At 36.5% G+C, this 20,683-nt stretch overlaps 1 protein-coding gene and 1 long non-coding RNA gene across 26 annotated transcripts in view; one reads left to right on the top strand and one right to left on the bottom strand.

The window, feature by feature from the left end:
* CATSPERE (catsper channel auxiliary subunit epsilon) overlaps nucleotides 1-20,683 on the top strand; it is a 199,931-nt gene that overhangs the window by 146,354 nt on the left and 32,894 nt on the right. For all 25 annotated transcript variants that reach the window (XM_072830289.1, XM_072830293.1, XM_072830306.1 and 22 more), the window contains 6 exons: nucleotides 4,685-4,743; nucleotides 7,343-7,418; nucleotides 11,073-11,125; nucleotides 13,433-13,483; nucleotides 13,873-13,906; nucleotides 13,975-14,054. In XM_072830289.1, coding sequence (XP_072686390.1) covers nucleotides 4,685-4,743; nucleotides 7,343-7,418; nucleotides 11,073-11,125; nucleotides 13,433-13,483; nucleotides 13,873-13,906; nucleotides 13,975-14,054 — 353 coding nt within the window. The remainder of the gene's footprint in view (nucleotides 1-4,684; nucleotides 4,744-7,342; nucleotides 7,419-11,072; nucleotides 11,126-13,432; nucleotides 13,484-13,872; nucleotides 13,907-13,974; nucleotides 14,055-20,683) is intronic.
* Nucleotides 10,720-20,683, bottom strand: part of LOC140635534 (uncharacterized) — a 53,766-nt gene continuing 43,802 nt past the window's right edge. Inside the window, exons 3-4 of the long non-coding RNA XR_012032846.1 lie at nucleotides 11,560-11,742; nucleotides 10,720-10,866 (exon numbers count right to left, since the gene is read on the bottom strand). This is a non-coding gene — a long non-coding RNA (uncharacterized lncRNA). The remainder of the gene's footprint in view (nucleotides 10,867-11,559; nucleotides 11,743-20,683) is intronic.

The raw sequence follows: 20,683 nt of genomic DNA, 5'->3' as shown, positions 1-20,683 counted from the left end.
ACAATGCATCAGTATTAGTTTTGCTTTAAATAGTCATCTTTTAAAGGAGATTTTTAAAAGACAAAATCTTATATTTATACACATATTTGTCATTTCTAGTGCTATTCATTATTTTGTGTAGCTCTAAGTTTCCATCTTGTATCATTTTCCTTGTGATTATCAACTTTTGCTTTGTATATTTGAAAATATGCTATTAAACGAATTCAGGTTTTGAAATCTCTTCTTGGTGAACTGAAACTTAAACATTATGAAGTGATCATCTTTCTCTGTAGTAATACCTTTGCCTTGAAGTCTATTTTGTTTCATATTTGATATAGCTATATCAGCTTTCTTTTCCTTAGTATTTCTATACTCTTCCTATACTTTATATTTCAACCTCTCTATTGCCTTGTTTCCTATAAGCACCATATATTTGCATTTTAATTTGTTGTTGTTGTTGTTGTTGTTATTTTGACCAGTCTGAAAATCTTTGTCTTTTATTTGGAGCTTTCAGTCTATTTCCATTTATTATAATTAATGATATTTGAGGTCTTGCTTTCCATCTTATTTTGTGATTTTATTTTCCCATCTTCTCTATATTTTCCCTTCTATTTCTTGCCTTTTTATGTTTAGTTGCATATCTTTTGTCAATCCATTTTTCCCCTTTTACTTATTTAGCAGTTATATGTAGGCCCTCCCCATTCACAGGGGTATCTCCCAAGACCCCACAGATATCTGAAACCAAATAATAGTACTGAACCCTGTATATACTGTTTTTCCTATACGTACATACCTATGATAAACTTGAATTTATAAATTAGGCACAGTAAGAAATTAGCAATAATAAAATAATTATACAATATACTGTAATAAAAATTATGTGAATGTCATTACCTGCTCGCTCACTCTAAAAGTCTTGTTGTACTGTACTTATCCTCTTCTTGTGATGATGTAAGTTGATGAAATGCCTGTCTACATGATGAGATGAAGTGAGGGAAATGGTGTAGGCATTGTCAAGTAGCATTAGGTCTGACAATAATTTGCTTCTGGAACTTGACCATAGGTAACTGATAACATAGAATATGAAACTATGGATAAATGGGGACTCCTATACATTCTGTTTGTTTCTCCTATACATTCTGTTTGTTTCTAATCAATTTTTCTTGGAAACTATAACATGAATATTTAATTTATGCAAGACTAAATTTAATTATTTCATTCTCTTACAATTGATATCATTGAATTCATATTTTAATTCATATTGAATTTACATTTTAATTTCACCTTGTTTTTACACTATTAGTGTTATCATTATTTTATACAGCAATGTGTTTGCCCTATCCTGACCTTTTTTCTTTTGAGTGCTTCCATCTTGTATCTCTTCCCTTCTTTTTTTAAGATTTTATTTTATTTATTTATTCATGAGAGACAAAAAGAGAGAGTGAGAGAGAGAGGCAGAGACACAGGGAAAAGCAGGCTCCAAGCAGGGAGCCTGATGTGGGACTCGATCCTGGGTCTCCAGGATAACGCCCTGGGCTGAAGGCAGCGCTAAACCGCTGAGCCACCCAGGGATCCCCATCTTTCCTTCCGATTTAGATACATCCTTTTACATTTCTTTTCATGAAAAAAGAACTGTTTTTTTGTCTGAAAAATATTTTATTTTACTCTCATTCTTGAAAATCATTTTCTCCAGATACAGAACTCTGGTTTAGTGATAATTTTCTTAAAGCACATTAAAAATATTATGCCATTATTTTTTGCCTTCTGTTGTTGCTATTGAGAAGTCACATGTAATTTTAACTCCTACTGTTCCAATTTGCTGCTCTTACAATTTTATTATTTGCTTTCTACACTTTTACTATGAATGTGTCTAGATGTTTACTTTCATACTTTTTGGGATTTCTTGGGGCCTCTTGAATCTGTGGATCACTGTCTTCATCTTCATCAGGTATCTTGTCAGATATTCTCTTTGCCTCTTTTTCTGTCATTTCTTCTGAAACCCTGATTAAACAAAACTAACTTCCATCTATTCCCCACATATCTTTTAATATTCTTCTTTATCATTCCTCCTTTTATGTCTGGGATACATTCTTATAATTTCTTCTGATGTGTCTTTCACTTCACTCCTTCTGTCATGCCTAATCTGATGCCAAAATTATACATTGTGTGTTTAATTTGACTGTTGTATTTTTTAATCTTTAGAGATTTATTTGTTCCTTTAAAAATACCCTGACACATTTATAGTTTCTTTTACACTACAGAGATTTCCAACTTGCCATTTATTCCCACACAACTAGTAAACATATCTATCTTATAATCTGCACCTATTACTGGAGACTAAGCATGTGTATTTCATCTATTTCTCCTCCCTCATCATTGTTTATGCTGGTTATTACTCACACATACCTTATTTCCTTGTGTGCTTGGTTATTCTTGGTTGTGTGCTGTTACATTTGTAAAAATATTTATTCATTCATTTATTTAAAAGATCTATTTATTTATTTTAGAGTGTGTGTGTGCACGCGAGCAGGGGAGGGGCAGAGGGAGAGAGAGAGGAAGCAGACTCCCTGCTGTGCATGAAGCCCCACACAGGGCTCAATCTCAGGACCCAGAGATCATGATCTGAACTGAAATCAAGAGTTGGATGCTTAACTAACTATGCCACCCAAGCACCCCATTTGTAACAGTATTTATAAGAATTCCCTGAAGTCCTATACGTTCTGATCTTAAAATGATCTGTGTTTGCCACTGTCAAGGGTTTGTCTAGGGCCACTACTGCCTTGAAACTTCTTTAAAACCCGAGTCTTCCAGGCAAACAATTCTAGGATATAACACCATATGCGAACCTACCCATAGCCACCAATTGTTAGGACAAACTTTTCCTTTTCTTGCTTTTTCTGATCACTTAGTTACCAATGTCACTGTAGGGTTAAGGAAGGCACACATTTAATTCTGGCTTACTCTCACCCTAAGAACATACTACTCTTCTGATAACATAGGTCAATGTAGGGAGGCTATCCAATTTGATTCTCTATCTTGAATTCCCCCACTCCTGACTAGGTTGATAAACGCCTTTAGGCTAAAAGTAGACTATGGGCTCTGGTGTTCTGCTTTATTCCTAAGATTCCTAATTTCCCTCAGTCTTTGGGCTAGTAGTTCCCTACTCTCTTGTTATTTGGTGCTTTTAAAGTGACTTCTTAAAAGGCTGCTGTTTGTAGGTTTTGTGATATGTTGTTTTGTTTTTTAAGTTTAATTTTATTTACATTCAATTAATTAACATATAATGTATTATTAGTTTTAGAGGTAGAAGTCAGTGATTCATCAGTTGTATATAACACCCAGTGCTCATATGTTTGTTTGTTTGTTTTAAGAGCAAAAGTTTGTCCATAGAAACGAAAGTCTCCAAATCATTTCTTAATTATTTATAATGAAATGGTTTTTAAAGAGATGATCACATTCACAAAATATATTTTTTAAATCATTCCACTGGGTAAATATTTTCAGAGATTATAATCCAAAATAATATACATAATATGTTGGTTGAGTTACAGACCCAGGTTTGAGTACCACTTAAGTGACAATTGTTAAACAAAACTTGGAGAATATGCTAACATTTCATGAAAGATAATATTAAAGTCTTCCAGCCTAATTATGTGCAAGAACCTTTTTATAAAATTCTTTTTATGATTACATATGAAGAAAAATACAGTATGCAATAGAATACAAGTATAAATTTGACAATTAGTTCCTTTCCTTGAACACGAACTAGATTTATTTTTAATGTAATCACCTCCACAGCCTTCAACTCTATCACAAAAGATTGTATATTTTGTGCCACTTAGCATCTAACATATGAATAAATAAACCTTGTCTCAGAAGTAAGATTTTTTGCAAAGGTTGTTTTTAGAGGCCCAATGTTTCTGTTCTAATCTCACCAGATTAGCCAGGACCAAACTGCTGTCTCTCTGAAGAGATCTATGTCTATCTATCTATCTATCTATCTATCTATCTATCATCAAGGAACTACTACCAAAAAACCACTTTGGGGGATATAATGATTATAGTTTCAATGCTTTAAAAATGTGAAGCTTATAATTTTTGCCTCTAATATTATATGTGTTCAGTAAATGGCTTTATCCTGAAAAGATACAAACCTTCTCAAATGCTGAAAATTGAGGTGAAACATGCCCCAGATAGAAGAAAATAGCAAGGAAAATATATAAAAAAGCAAATAGATTATTTTTCTAATTACTCAAAAACAAGAGAAGTTTCAGACAAATAATTTCTCAAAGTCTCAAAAATTACTGACAAGATGTTATCTGTAATTATTTAAAAACCTCAAAGAAGAAATGAAAAGGTCCAGAGACAAGGTGATTAGGAAACAAGAGAGAGCTGGCTACACATCAGGACATAAATGAAAAATGAAAATAGGAATATCGCAATGACAAAAGAAAATGAAGGGGGAGAGAGAAGCAATATAAATAAAAGGACTTGATAAGATACAATTAGCAGAGAAAATGAGGAAAATGTAACAAAGGAAATCTAATATGTACATAATTGGAGTTCCTAAGATAGAAAAGAAACTGGAAAAAATGCTAAATATATTCTTTTTCTTACCTAGAGAAAGGTTTAAATCTGTTGAAAGTATTCATTGTCCCCATTCCTGGTTTTCCTATTTTACATAAACTTTCATTTTCTTTTCCAGACAGTAACATTTTTTCAGAATATAAATTATGAGGCAGTAGATGACTACTTCAAGTTGCAGTAAGTATGGCTTTTAAAAGAACCTACTCGATGTGAACTGTGCTATTGAGATTATTGATTCGCAGGTATTCTTTTACTTAAATGGCCTCATATCATTTTAAATATCTAGATTTCAAATTTCTTTTTTTTAAAGAGATTTTTATTTTTTTTTTAATTTTTTATTTATCTACAATAGTCACAGAGAGAGAGAGAGGCAGAGACACAGGCAGAGGGAGAAGCAGGCTCCATGCACCGGGAGCCTGACGTGGGATTCGATCCCGGGTCTCCAGGATCGCGCCCTGGGCCAAAGGCAGGCGTCAAACCGCTGCGCCATCCAGGGATCCCAATTTCAAATTTCTTTAAATGTCTGGTTAGATGTGAAATTAGTATTCTGTATAAAAATGTAAAATACTCCTTGTAATTAAATGAAATACATCTGGAGGTTTCCATTCGTCCACCAGAAGATGTAAAAATTGGGCTATTTTTTAAATTTAAAACCAACTAATTAACATATAGTGTATTATTAGTTTCTGAGGTAGAGTTTAGTGATTCATCAGTTGCATATAACACCTAGGGCTTGTTACATCAAGTGAAAAATTGACTATTTCTTAATTCAATAATTTTTAATCATGTATTACCATTCGTTCCCATCCCAAAGTCTCTGCATACTGTCCTTGGGCAGACTAGACCTCTAATATAAGAAAATCCTTAACTATGAGTAAATCAGAGAAAACAACATCTTTGACTCAGAATCAGTAGCACTTGAGCTCATAATTTCTGGAGGTAGCAACTTATCTGGAATTGGTCTTGAGACATCTATGGCTGTCATTATGTCCTGACTCCATAGGTTTTTCTGGAAAAACAGCGGTTTTTCTGGAAAAACAGCAGTTTTTCTAGGAAAAAGTTCATTTTTCCTTAGTCTGCTGCTCATCCAAGTGAGTTTGAACACTCACTTTATGCCAAGCACTTCCTGCATGTTCAAAATAAATGGTGAACAAGTAGGATGAAGTACTGCTGTCATGGGATGTATTCTAGTGAGAGGCGATGAAGAACAAGTAATCAAATAAATGAAGTAATCAAATAGTTATAAGTGCAGTTAAGAAAATAAAACAGAGGGGCACCTGAGTGATTCAGTCAGTTGAGTGTCAGACTCTTGATTTCAGCTCAGATCATGATCTCAGGGTCATGAGATTGAGCCCCTTGTCAGGCTCCATGCTCAGCAGGGAGTCTGCTTGAGATTCTCTCTCTCCCTCTTCCTCTGCCCCTCCTCCCGTGCTCTCTCTCTTTAAAATAAATAAATAAATCTAGAACAAAAGAATGAAGATAAAACAGAATGAAGTGGTATAAAGTGACCAGGAAGGGGAGAGAGAAAAGGGTACTCTAGAGACTGTAGTCAAGGGAGGCTTATTAATTCATCCCTCACCCCTTCACCCATCAACTTTTCTCTTGATGCTTCTAATGTTATGGGTTCCTTGGGGTATTTTTGGTTTTGTGAATATTTACTCAAAATTCTGTTGCTGTAGAATACACATCAAATTGTCCAGGATATTTCAGATCAGTCCAAGGCTTGAGAAAACATACCAAAAGCTTTGAAGCCAGCTGTGGTAGGGGGGAAAACACCTACCTATAAGAAAAATTGTATGGAAAATTGTAGATGCAATATTTACTATAGTGTCCTTCATGGATCTATACTGTATTACTATATTTATCAAAGCAAAGATTCCATTGCACTGGAAAACAAACCATAACTGGTATAATTATAAGATGCTTCCTGATTTCTAAGGTGTTAAATGAGAAAAAATATCTGAGAACTGAGGAAATATGGTACAGTGATTTAAAAATATAAAAATGTGCTATTTGTATCCTCATTTATTACATTTTATACCTAATACATGACAATTAAATAAATAAATAATAAAATGTTGAATACTGGGGAAAAAAGAGCATTTGTTTGTGGTTAGTTTGTTTTTCCCAGTTTTTTCAAAAAATAAAAACCTACGCGGGGGCAGAGTATACATAACGCTTTCAAAATTTTTTCTATGATGTTTCTGAACACAAAACTGTTCTTGTGCACTTCAGAACCTAGAAATTTGATCTCACTTTTGCTTCAGTCAGATCATGGTATGCCAGATAATGTGGTTTGGAAAATTAATCTCCTAACTTGCTCTTTATTGTTCCAAAAGTGTTATCAATAGGAGGAAAAGATCCGTAGAGGCTAGAGAAAGAACAAATAGAACAGCTGTGGCCTTCTAAGATCATCAGAAAGCAGGACAAGATGTTAGCAGCACAGCCTCCTCCTCCAGGGACAGAGGGTGTTAATGAAATGGGCAGAAGGGTGGAAATGTTGATACATACCCATCTCTGTTTCCCACTGGGCTGACCCTACACTGGCCCACAGTGAGATGGGAGTGACTTCAAGGAGAGACCACAGTGCACAGCTGCTTTAGCAGAAGCAAGGAGCAGTCACCACCACCATTGCCTCCCAGGCCTCTAGAATTCGTCCCAGGGTTCTATCACCCTGTTGTACATGGGACTTTCCACGACTTCTAGAGTAGGAGGGCGGACTCGTGCCTGCCTCCCTTGTGATTCTGTAATCACCTGCATGTGCTGTTTCTCCTAGACACCAGAACACAGGGCTTGTGCTTGTGCAGGTTCGGCCTAATGAATATGCAAGAGCATGTCCAATAGCCCAAAAGGTAAGTGACTTAGGTGGGTCAACACCTTTACTTCAGTAACTTGACAAGTGTAAGCTAGATAATCGTTACAAGACCTCCAAGCAATAGCACTCCCCTCACCCATGGGAGCGTGTGTAATGTCTCACTGTAGGGATGGCATTATTTTACTTTGGAGACAGATCACAGTTCTGCCCTCCCTGGGTTTACCATTGAAAGTGAGATATATAAATGCATACAAAAATGTAAAATTATTAGTTTCTGGAGATAAAACTGTATAAAGGAAAACTGAAATGAATGGGAACTAAAATTGGATATGGTTTGTCAGAGAAGATAGCTAGTTATACCTACACTTATCATTTCTTCATCAAAAAAATTGAAATTTAAAGTTTATTGCATACCTACTGTGTTTCTTTGTTTCAGCCTGTATTCTAGGCAATGGAAGTTACAAAGGTGAAAAGACAGCCTCTTCCCTAGGGGCAAACAAAAGCTAGCATAAGGGAGTGTGAAATACAGCGTTATCAGCCCAGAAGAGTGGGCAATTTTGACTAGGAGGGGTAGGGGAAGCATAAAATGACTGTTGATAAGTAAGTGGAAGTTGAGCAGGCTGATACAAAGAAAGAGAATTCCAGAAAAATGCATTTACAAAAAGCACAGCACCATGAAAGAGCAAAGGGGTGTCCAGGTACCCTCAAGTGCCAGGAAATTGAACACAGATACTTTACTGCCACCACCTCTCCTGAGTCTGTTCTACTCTGAGGGATGCCCTCTCTCTTTATTCCTTCTCAGCCTAACAACCAATAAGTATACATTGAGCACCTACTGTATACCAAGCATAAAACAATGAGGAGTACCTACAAGAAGAATTCAAAGGTACATGATAGACAGTCCCTGCACTTCAGGATCCCAGCACAAGGAGGCTGTTCCTACCAGGGCAAGCTTCCATGAATTTGGAGGGAACCCTGAACTGTGAGGCCAGTGTGAGCCAAGCTTGAGCACTGCTGATAATACATGGCTTCCCCAGGAAACTGCCAGCAGGTGCATACCAACCCCTCCCCTGTCTGCCTACCCTGCCTTCTACCCCACCTCACCTGCCCAGAAAGCAAGAAACAGCAATGTGGCCAGTTCTTCCCCAGCCCTGGCCTGTGCTTTTCCATCATCAGCTGCATGTTCCACACAAGATGCCTTCCTAAAGCACCTTCCTGAAGCTTTCCTCCATCCCTTCTCCTGTCTAACCAATAGATCTCTTAGGGATGCCACCCACACCATTCCGCCGAGCCCCCCTGCATTCCAAAAGCAAGTTAATGGAACCTGAGTTTGGATCCAAGCTTTGCCACCTGCTGGCTGGGACAAGCCACTAAACACTGACTCTCAAGGGCCTCATCCATAAAAGGGAAATGTAACATCTATTACCATTGAGAGTATTAAATGAGATCATTAAAATAAAGTGCCCATTGTGGTTTTGATTTGTATTTCCCTGATGACATGCGATATGGAGCACTTTTTCTTGTGCCTGTTGGCCATGTATAGACAGATGAATGAATAAAGAAGATGTGGTATATATATATATACAATGGAATACTACTCAGTCATCAGAAAGGATGAATGCCTACCATTTACAATGAGGTGGATGGAACTGGAGGGTATTATGCTAAGTGAAATAAGTTGATTGGAGAAAGACAATTATCATATAGTTTCCCTTATATATGGAACATAAGAAATAGTGAAAGGGACCATAAGGGCAGGGGAGGAAACTGAGTGAGGAAAAATTAGAGAGGAAGACAAATCGTGAGAGGCTCCTGACTCTGGGAAACAAACTGAGGGTCACTGGAGGGAAGGTGGGTGGAGGGATGGGGTAACTGCGTGACCAGCATTAAGGAGGCCACACGATGTGATGAGTACTGGGTGTTATTCTATATGTTGGCAAATTGAATTTAAGTTAAAAAAAAAAAAAAAGTAAAGTGCCCAGCACAGTGCCTGTCTCAAAATAACTAATAATACCAGTTTGTTTCTTCTCTTTCCTTCTCACCACACTCCAAAACACAGGCAGCTCAAATCTAGCCCCACTCTGTGTCCACTGCAGGTAGTTTGTGTGGAGTGCAGTGAAGCCACCCTAGTGGGCCAGTCCCCAGAAAGCTGTAATAATTCCTTCCAGCAAGAATTTTCCCAGAGAGAGGTGACTACACTCTAGTGCATTATCTGACAACATTTCTGTGTTGAGGGCCTTTAGAATTCCTGTCTCAGTTCAATTGTTCTGTCCAGTTAGAGGGAATGTACTATGTCTGATTCTGAGCTAGGTGAAGAGCAGTCCTGCCTGTCTCCACACTTCAGAGAATAATAATTTTAAAAAATTAATAAATATATTGATTATTGTTAATACTAACAATTATTAGTAAGTATAACAAGAAAAAGACTAGTACACTCATTGTTTTCATTTGGGCTGTATGTCAGATTTTTCTAATTAGGTATCCAGTCCTGAGAATATTGTCAGCCCCATAGTAGTGGGTAACCTAGAAAACAGCCTGATTAATGCTTTTCATATTCTTTACCCATGCTTCTGTTCAAGATTCACCTGCAGGTCAACTCAGATTTTTAATCCTAGGCATGGTTGTTGATTTTTGCCAACTAGGTGCCCAAAGAGAAGGGATCAAGTGATGGTGGGTCTTGACAGAAAGATTTGAGGACCTTGGTCAACCAAGTGTGTCATATGGATAGTTTAGTAAAGATGAAGGGCAGGCTCATGCTTCTGAACACATTTGGTGGGAAAACAAAACAAACATTTGGTGCATGATGATGGATACCAAGGACTGTGGGTAGAGTTGCTGACAGAACAAATCAGGTCCTGTGACCAAGATCAGGTGGTTCAGGCAATAAAATCCCTGAGCTTCTGCTATGGAGCATGCCTTTCAAATGAAGGCTGAAAAGTCTGGGTTTAGCAGGTATAACTCTTAAAATCCATTAAGCTTGTCTGGATATCCCAACCCTCCTGATCCCCATGTCTTTCTCCAGGGTGGGGAGTATTAGAGCTTTTTCCAGATTTACCATGTAGAAAAATGCAACATACATGACATGTTTAAGACAGAAAGCAAGTGTCTAGATCCCATTTAGGAAGCCTGGGGATGGGGTGGCAGGGTAGACAGCAGTAAGTGCCCTGGAGCCAGGTTGAAATAGAAATAGGCAGCTTCGGGAAGAACCAGATCTCTGGTTAAAAGAAGTTAAATTAATAGTTAGATATTAATAAAGCTGGATATGGTTTGTCAGAGAAGACAGCTAATCATGTCTGTATTAATAATTTCTTCATTAAAAAATTGAAATTTGAGTTTATTGCATACCTACTCAGCTGCATCTGAATCAGATACAAGCTGGAAGAACAGAGCTGATGATCATGGTTGTAGAAGTGCTGATAAAAGATGAGATTGGTTTAGTTCTCTAAGATACTGATGTCAAAAAGCAGAGAAATAACCTCTGGGCTCTGTGAGCAATAAGGGCAACAAAAAGCAAAAACAAAGAAAAAACATGATCAGAAAGGAGTAAAACAGCACAGATGAGTATAACAAACCTCTAGATTTAAAAGGTTACTATTTCAAATCTAAAATGTAATTGCTTTTAGCTGTAGTAGCATTTTAGATCATGTGAATCCGAATCACTCATCTAACCACTTAAATTGCTTCATTTTAGGTGTTCCAAATAGCTGTTGGCTGTGATTCTAATAAATTCATTACTGTTAAAGGGCAAGTATATTTGCATCGGACCTGTCTTATTCTTTACATTTTAAAACAAATGGGGAATTACATGGTAATTACTGGTGGTACTATTAGCCTAATGACTGACCTGTTCATAATGAAATCTGAAAATTGAACTGACATTGGCATCCAAAAACTGCATTGACAGTTTGTCAAAACCAAATTTGTTTGAACTTTTTTGCCAAGTCAAATCTTACATCTGAATCATACTAATAGGCAAAAAGGATTAACCTCTTTCCCTATTGCCAGCATTTTTTTCCACCTCCCCTTTTAATAATCCCATTTCCATCTATCACCATTCCCTCTCTTGGCTCTTCGGACTGCACCTCATTCCCAGAGAAATGGGAGGCAGAAACACTTATACCTACTTTCCATCCAATTCAAACCAATTATAATATCATTTCTGTCAGAGAATTGCTTACCTCATGTCAGAGAAGCCTCCATTTTCTGCACCATTTCTCATGGGAAATTTTTTTAGAGCAAACCTCACAGAACCACCAGGGCTTCCTCCAAAAAACCCCAAGGTGTGACTTTCATTGATCTTACTGTGGTTCACAGTGAAGCACACTGGATGTTGTCATCTACTTGCCACAGCTCTCTCTCTCCTATAAGGGGAGAATCAAGGTCAGCATGCACAATCCCTTCAATGCAGGTGAAGTGCATTCTCCAGACAGCAATGTACCCCAACTCCCTTCCTGTGGTTAGGAGTGGGAGTGAGCGGCGGAGCAGTGACTCTTATCTGAGCCTATTTATGAAATGACTTGCTCTCATCCTAAATAAATGTCTACTCACCTGCCATTCTAATAATCATTTGAATATGAAATTGTAATAATCAGTTGCTGGGCTGACAATCAAGCTTTCACATTTCATTCAGCAAGGAATTTGCATTTACCATAACTCCTTTTCCAGGACACACAAAAGCTAACTGATTTATATGGTGCATGGCATCCTGCTTCTGGAATTATCTATATCCTTGCTTCTTAGGGAATGGTCTGTAGACCAGCCCTGGCATCGCTGGGGGTTGATTAGAAATGAAGGATCTCGGGCTTTATCCCACACCTGCTGAGCCAAAACATCTATTTTAACTAAATTTCCAGGAGATTAGCATAAGCATTAAAATTTCAAAACAACTGCTCTAAGCAATGTTACCAAATTAGTTCCCAGTACCACCACAAGCAGGACCACTGAGTCTAGATTTCCTTCTTGAGGGAAATGTAAAGCAGTTAAATCAGTGTATTTCTGGGAGGATCCAGATAGCAACTGTCAAAGCTGGTTGTTCATTAAACCCACCTGGAGAGCATGTTTGAAAAACACAAATTTCAAAAAAAAAAAAAGAAAAACACAAATTTCAGAACCTTACTCTAGGCCTCTTAATCAATGACCCACTGTTCTGCAACCCTAAAAATGGCCCTAATATCTTGAGTTCAGGTTGTGGTGGGCCTCAGGTTCACAGTCACAAAAGAAGATCTATAGGGTCCAAGGTAACTGTGACAGGAAAGATTTTCATGATGGAGAACATCTCATGGGGTCTATTTTGGACTTCAGGGTGGGAAATGGTCCAGACTTCCAATATCTATCTAATTAGCCACAGTAGTGGTTCCTTCTGAGTTACACTGAAACCAGCCAGCAAAGTGGTCAAATGAATAATTTAACTCAATGAAAACTTTATCAATGTATAGATCATGATAGCTTTATGTTTGCATAAACACTAACCAGAAATTATGTGCATCCTTAAAGTAACTCCTTACCTGCCCAGCAGTTTCCAGTAGCAATTAGAAATGTGTGTTTAAAAATTATAAGGAGTAAAATGGTTCAAAGAAATTTATCTTTATTTTGATAGATTTTCATTGAATTTTTCACATATATTAAATACAGATAAATCAATATATTTCAAATTCTGATGTCCTCAGAAACATTTATTTTTTAACATGGAAATGCTAGGGCCATTGTGTACCTGGGTGGCTCAGTTGGTTAAATGTTTGACTCTTGATTTTGGCTCAGGTCATGATCTCAGGGTTGTGAGTTCAAGCCCTGTGTTGGGCTCCATGCTCCCTCTCCATCTGCTCCTACCCCCACTCATTCTCTCTTCCTGTCTCCTTCTCTAAAATAAATAAATACTTCTTTAAAAAAAAAAAAAGAAAGAAATGCTAGGACCACACATTAACCCCAGAATTCTAATTCAGTAAGTGATGATTCTGTGATAGTCTCAAGTTTGAGAATCATGAGTTAAATTATTAAATGTTTGTGCAAGTACATAAGGAATATTACAACTTCATTGTGTTTTATTTTTTGTAGATTTAATAAAAAGGACTGTCTTCAGCATGATTTCTTTTACGTTATTGAAAAGTAAGAAATATTTTTAACATAAGAACTGTTTTATATGATTAGTACCAATAATTTAGAATCAGCTAGCTTTTATTCCTATTAACATCAATCTTTTTTAGTATATACATTCATTGCTACAAATTTACCTCTAGGTACTGCTTTTGCTGCATCTCACAAGTTTTGATAAGTTGTGTTTTCATTTTCATTTAGTTCAAAATCTTTTTAAATTTCTCTTTCTTCTTTGATTCATTATTATTTAGAAGTGTGTATTTAACCTCCACACAATTGGAGAGTATTTTTAAATTAAATTTACTTTTTTAACTTTCGTGATACCTCCTTACCCAAATAGAGTAGTGGTTTTAATTTTTAAGTGTGAAAATAAGAAGTAATGAAAAATGTCTTTTTTATAGGTCATATCTGAGGAATCAAACATCTAAAAACTTGGTAAGAAAACTATAATTTTATCAATCAGCCAAATACAGAAAATAACTACAGCATTTTTCCTTTTCTAGAGAGTAAAATATAATTGGAAAAAATATGGCTGCCCATTGAGACTTGATTTTGGAGAAAAGTTTCACCCTTTGCTTCAGCTGTAAGTATATTTGCACTAAAATTTTTAACTTACTTTGAAAGTTTCCAATGAAGGTATGAAAACAAAGCTAATTAATCATGCACTCAATAATACACATTTTTGAGCACCTGATATATGCATCTCTAAGTTTTCAGTACTAGTTATACAAAGTTGGACTACTCATGGTGCCCGCAGATTCAGGGAGGTTATAATTTCTCTCCTGAGAACTGAGGCTGTTCTCAGGGACACAGGTGATCTCTTCACCCTTGCTTTATTCTTTCTAATCTCTCCTCAAGTTCCTACCAGCACCTCTGCCTGTTTGATAGGAACTACCTTCCCCAGGTGACATAAGACTTTTCTTTCCATGGACCAACAATAACTGAAAGCTTGCATGGAAAGAAACTAGATTACTAACAGGAATGGTACATCAGGGAGATTTCAAAAATTTTATCTCTCACTTAAGTCTTACAAACAATATTTTATAATAATAGGAATAAAATGCTCTGAGGAAGGCTTTTTCAAGTAATTTTCAATTACTTTATTTGCATTTTTAATTTTAGTTTTGATTTATGATTATAAAAGTTACACGGCTTATTAGAAAATTTAAAATATAGAAAAAATAAGAGACAACCAATTTTCTAAAATCTTTTACTATTATAAACAAAATGGTAATGAAAATCCACTTATATACAAATTTGGACAATAGTCCAGATATGCCATTAGGAAAAATTATTGGAAGTGAAATTCCTATGCATAAAATATCAGTATTTTAGTCAAGGCTTTCAGCTTTTTTTTTTTTTTTTTTTTTTTTTTTTTGGCTTTCAGCTTTTGGGGATCTCTTAGGCTAGATACAACTTCTAGATCTCTCAGGCATAATGATTCCGGTGCTCCAATTTAGTTTTGCTATGGGAGCTTTCCCTGTTGGGACCCAGAAGGTCTCTGCCATCATGTCCTTCCTACCACTCCTCACCCACCGCAGTTCTGAGATTCTGTGCTGTGCTCCCTACATCACTGTCCTACAGTCCCTCTGTCCTGGGTCATCTGGGCTAGCAGGCTAATCTGCTGTCTTCTTAAGTTTTGATCTTTTTCTAGACATCTAATGATGCCACTATTTTTCCTGGCAGCCCTGGACACTTCTTCCCCCACTGCAGCCTCATTTTTTCCTTTGTTTGTTTTGTTTTAAGTCTTTAAGTCCAGCTAGTTAACATACAATGTTATATTAGTTTAGGGTGTACAATATAGTAATTCAATACTTCCATACATCACCCTGTGCTCATCACAAGTGCACTCTTAAATCCCTATCACCTATTTCACCCATTCCCCTGACCACCTCCCCTCTGATAACCATCAGATGGTACTCTATAATTAAGAGACTGTTTCTTGATTTGTCTCTCTCTTTTTTCTCCTTTGCTCTTTTGTTTTGTTTCTTAAATTCCACAAATGGATGAAATCATGTGGCGTTTGTCTTCTCTGACAGAATTATTTTGTTTAGCATTATACTCTACAGCTCCATCCATGTCTTTGCAAATGGCAAGATTTCATTCTTTTTTATACTTGAATAGTATTCTATTATATATATATATCTTATATATGTATATGTATATGTACATATGTGTATATATAATGGAAAACAATTTATTATGGGATATATAATATATAATGGAATATTTACATACACACACACACCACATTTTTATCCATTCATCAATCCATGGACACTGGGGCAGCTTCCATATCTTGGCTATTGTAGATAATGCTGCTGTAAACATAGGGGTGCATGTATCCCTTTGAATTAATGTTCTTGTATTCTTTGGGTAAATACCCAGTAGTGAAATTGCTGGATCATAAGGTACTTCTATTTTTAACTTTTTGAGGAAACCCCATACTGCTTTCCACAGTGGCTGCACCATTTTGCATTCCCACCAGCAGTGCATGAATGTTCCTTTTTCTCCACATATTCACCAACACCTGTTGTTTCTTGTGTTGTTGATTTTAGCCAGGTATGAGATAAAATCTCATCATAGTTTTGATTTGCATTTCTCTAACGATAAGTGATGTTGAGCATATTATCATGTATCTATTGGCCATCTGTATGCCTTCTTTAGAAAAATATCTATTCATATCTATTGCCTATTTCCTAAATGGATTATTTGTTTTTTGGGTGTTGAGTTTTATAAGTCCTTTTATATTTTGGATACTAGCCTTTTATCAGATACATCATTTGCACATATTTTCTCCCATTCCATAGGTTGCCTTTTAGCTTTGTTCACTGTTTCCTTCATTGTGCAGAGTTTTTTTATCTTGATGTAGTCCCAATAGTTGTTATTTTGTTTTGTTTTGTTTTTTTGTTTCTGGTTTCCCTTGCTTCAGGAAACATATCTACAAAAAGGTTGCTACAGGGCACCTAGGTGGCTCAGTGGTTGAGCGTCTGCCTTTGGCTCAGATCATGATCCCGGGGTCCTGGGATCGAGTCCTACATCAGGCTCCCTGCAGGGAGTCCGCTTCTCCCTCTGCCTATGTCTCTGCCTCTCTCCCTGTGTTTCTCATGAATAAATAAATAAAATCTTAAAAAGAAAAAAGTTGCTACAGTTGATGTGAAAGAAGTTACTGCCTGTGCAATCTTCTAGGATTTTTATGGTTTCAGGCCTCACATTTAGGTTTTTAATCCATTTTGAATTTATTTTTGTGTATGGTGTAAGAAAGTGGTCCAGTTTCATTCTTTTACATGTAACTGACTAATTTTCCCAACATCATTTGTTGAAAAGACTGTCTTTTTCCCTTTGGATGTTCTTTCCTGCTCTGTCAAAGATTAATTAACCATATGATTGTGAGTTTATTTCTGGGTTTTCTATTCTATTCTATTGATCTATATGTCTATTTTTTAAAGATTTTATTTACCTATTCATGAGAGACAGAGGGAGAAGCAGAGACAGAGGCAGAGGGAAAAGCAGGCTCCCTGTGGGGAACCCAATGCAGAACTCGATCCCAGGACTCCCGGATCACTACCCGAGCCAAAGGCAGATGCTCAACCACTGAGTCACTGAGGCGTCTATTTTTGTGCCAGTACCATACTGTTCTGATTACTACAGATTTGTAATATTAACTTGCAGTCCAGAATTACAATGCCACCACCTTTGCTTTTCTTTTTCAAGATTACTTTGGCTACTTGGGATCTTTTGTGGATCCAAACAAATTATAGGATTTTTGTTTTAGTTTTGTGAAAAGTGTTGATGTTTCGATAGGGATGGCGTTACATGTGTAGATTGCTTTGGGTAATAGGGACATTTTCACAATATTTGTTCTTCCAAACCATGAGCATGGAATGTCTTTCCATTTCTTTGTGTCATCTTCAATTTCTTTCATCAGTGTTTTATTTCAGAGTACAGGTCTTTCACCTCTTAGATTAGATTTATTCCTAATTATCTTATTATATTGGGTACAATTATAAATGGGATTGTTTTCTTGAATTTTCTTTCTGCTGCTTCATTATTGGTGTATAGAAATGCAACTGATTTCTGTATATTGATTTTGTATCCTGTGACTTGACTGAATTTGTTTATCATTTCTAGCAGTTTTTGGTGGAGTCTTTCAACTTTTCTATATATATAATATCATGTCATCTGCAAATAGTGCATGTTTTACTTCTTCCTTACTGATTTGGATACTTTTTATGTCTTTTTGTTGTCTGATTGCTGTGGCTTCCAGTACTATGTTGAATAAAAGTGAGAGTGAACATCCTTGTTTTGTTCCTGACCTTAGGGGTTAAGTGCTCAGTTTTTTCCCATTAAGGATGATGCTACCTAAAGGTTTTTCATATATGGCTTTTCTGTTGAGGTATGTTCCATCTAAACTTATTTGTTGAGGGTATGTTCCATCTAAACTTACTTTGTTGAGGGTATGTTCCCCTAAATCTACTTTCTTGAGGGTTTTTATCATGAGTGGATGTTGTACTTTGTCAAATGCTTTTTCTGTGTCTCTTCATGATCATATGGTTCTTATCCTTTCTCTAATTGATATGATGTATCATATTGATTGACTTGTGAATATTTAACCAGACTTTCAACCCAAGAATAAATCCCACTTGATTGTGGTAAATACTTTTTTTAATGTATTATTGGATTTGGTTTACTAGTATTTTGTTGAGGATTTCTGCATCTGTGTTTATCAAGGATATTGGCCTGTAGTTCTCTTTTTTGTGCTTTCTTTATCTGGTTTTGGTATCAGAGTAATGCTGTCCTCATAGAATGAATTTGGAGGCTTTCCTTTTCTGTTTTTTTTTTTTTTTTTCCTTTGGAACAGTTTGAGAAGAATAGATATTAACTTTTCTTTAAATGTTTGGTAGAACACCTGTCATGTGTTCCTGGACTTCTGTTTTTGAAAAGTTTTTGAGTACTGATTTCATTTCTTTTTTCTTTTTTTTTTTCTGACTTCATTTCTTTGCAGCTTATTGATCTGTACAAATTTTCTGTTTCCTCCTGTTTCCATTTTGGTATTTTATATGTTTCTAAGTATTTATCCATTTATTCTAGGTTGTCCAATTCATTGGCATTTTGGTTTTTCATAATATTCTCTTAAATTTGTATTTAGGAAAAAAAATGTATTTAGGTGGTGTTGGTTGTGATTTCTCCTCTTTCTTTTGTGATTTTTGAAACCTTTCTCTCTCTCTTCTTTTTCTCTCCCATTGATGATTCTGGCTAGAGGTCTATCAATTTTGTTGATCTTTTCTAAGAACCAGCACCTGGTTTCATCGAGCTCTTCTATCATTTTTTTAGTTTCTATATCATTTATTTCTGTTCTAATCTTTACTACTTCCTTCCTTCTACTGGCTTTAGGTTTTATTTATTGCTGTTCTTCTAGTTCCTTTAGGTGTAAGATTAGGTTATTTGAGATTTTTCTTGCTTCTTGAGGTAGACCTGTATTACTATAATCTTCCCACTTAAAACTCTTTTTGTAAGCAGCCTGGGTGGCTCAGCGGTTTAGCGCCACCTTCAGCCCAGGGCGTGATCCTGGAGACCCCGGATTGAGTCCCACTTCGGGCTCCCTGCATGGAGCCTGCTTCTCCCTCTGCCTGTCTCTCTGCCTCTCTCTCTGTGTCTCTCACAAATAAATAAATAAGATTAAAAAAAAAAAACACTCTTTTTGCTGCATCCCAGAGGTCTGGGGTTGTTGTGTTCTCATTTTCATTTCTGTGTACTTTTTTATTTCTTCTTTTATTTCCTAGTTGACCCATTCATTGTTCACTAACATGTTATTTAACTTCCATGTACTTGTGCTCTTCCCAGATTTTGTGTGTGTGTGTGTGTGGTTGCCTTCTAGCTTCAGAGCATCATGGTCAGAAAAGGTGCATGGTTTGATTTCAGTCTTCATAAATTTGTTGAGCTTTGATTTCTGGGCTAATATGTAATCTATCCTGGAGAATGTTCCATGTGCACTTGAAAGGAATGTATATTCTGCTGTTTTAGGATGGAATGTTCTCAACATATCTGTTAAACTCATGTGGTCCACTGTGCCATTCAAAGCCATTATTTATGTGTTTTCTGTTTGGAAGACCTAACCATTGATTCAAGTGGGGTGTTAAAGTTCCCTACTAGTATTGTATATCACTGATTAGTTCCTTAATGTTTGTTATTAACTGTTTTATGTTTTTGGGTGCTCCTATATTGGGTTCATAAATATTTACAATTTTTATCTCCTTGTTGGATTGTCCCCTTTAATATTATATAGGGTCCTTCCCTCTTTTTTTTTCCTTTTTTTTTTTATTGGTGTTCAATTTGCCAACATACAGAATAACCCCCAGTGCCCGTCACCCAATCACTCCCACCCCCTGCCCTCCTCCCCTTCTACCACCCCTAGTTCGTTTCCCAGAGTTAGCAGTCTTTACGTTATGTCTCCCTTTCTGATATTTCCCACACATTTCTTCTCCCTTCCCTTATATTCCCTTTCACTATTATTTATATTCCCCACATGAATGAGAACATATAATGTTTCCTTCCCTGTCTCTTATAACAGTCTTTGTTTTATTTTATTTGATTTTTTTAATAAATTTTTTAAAATAAATTAATTTTTTATTGGTGTTCAATTTACCAACATACAGAATAACACCCAGTGCTCATCCCGTCAAGTGCCCCCCTCAGTGCCCGTCACCCATTCACCCCCACCCCCCGCCCTCCTCCCCTTCCACCACCCCTAGTTCATTTCCCAGAGTTAGGAGTCTATGTTCTGTCTCCCTTTCTGATATTTCCCACACATTTCTTCTCCCTTCCCTTATATTCCCTTTCACTATTATTTATATTCCCCAAATGAATGAGAACATACACTGTTTGTCCTTCTCCGATTGACTTACTTCACTCAGCATAATACCTTCCAGTTCCATCCACGTTGAAGCAAATGGTGGGTATTTGTCGTTTCTAATGGCTGAGTAATATTCCATTGTATACATAAACCACATCTTCTTTATCCATTCATCTTTCCATGGACACCGAGGCTCCTTCCACAGTTTGGCTATTGTGGACATTGCTGCTAGAAACATCGGGGTGCAGCTGTCCCGGCGTTTCATTGCATCTGAATCTTTGGGGTAAATGCCCAACAGTGCAATTGCTGGGTCGTAGGGCAGGTCTATTTTTAACTCTTTGAGGAATCTCCACACAGTT

Source organism: Canis lupus, chromosome 6 (genome assembly GCF_048164855.1).
Source record: "Canis lupus baileyi chromosome 6, mCanLup2.hap1, whole genome shotgun sequence".
Taxonomy (NCBI): domain Eukaryota; kingdom Metazoa; phylum Chordata; class Mammalia; order Carnivora; family Canidae; genus Canis; species Canis lupus.
Note: the sequence above shows the minus strand (reverse complement) of the source record. Positions and strands in the feature narration are given on the sequence as shown.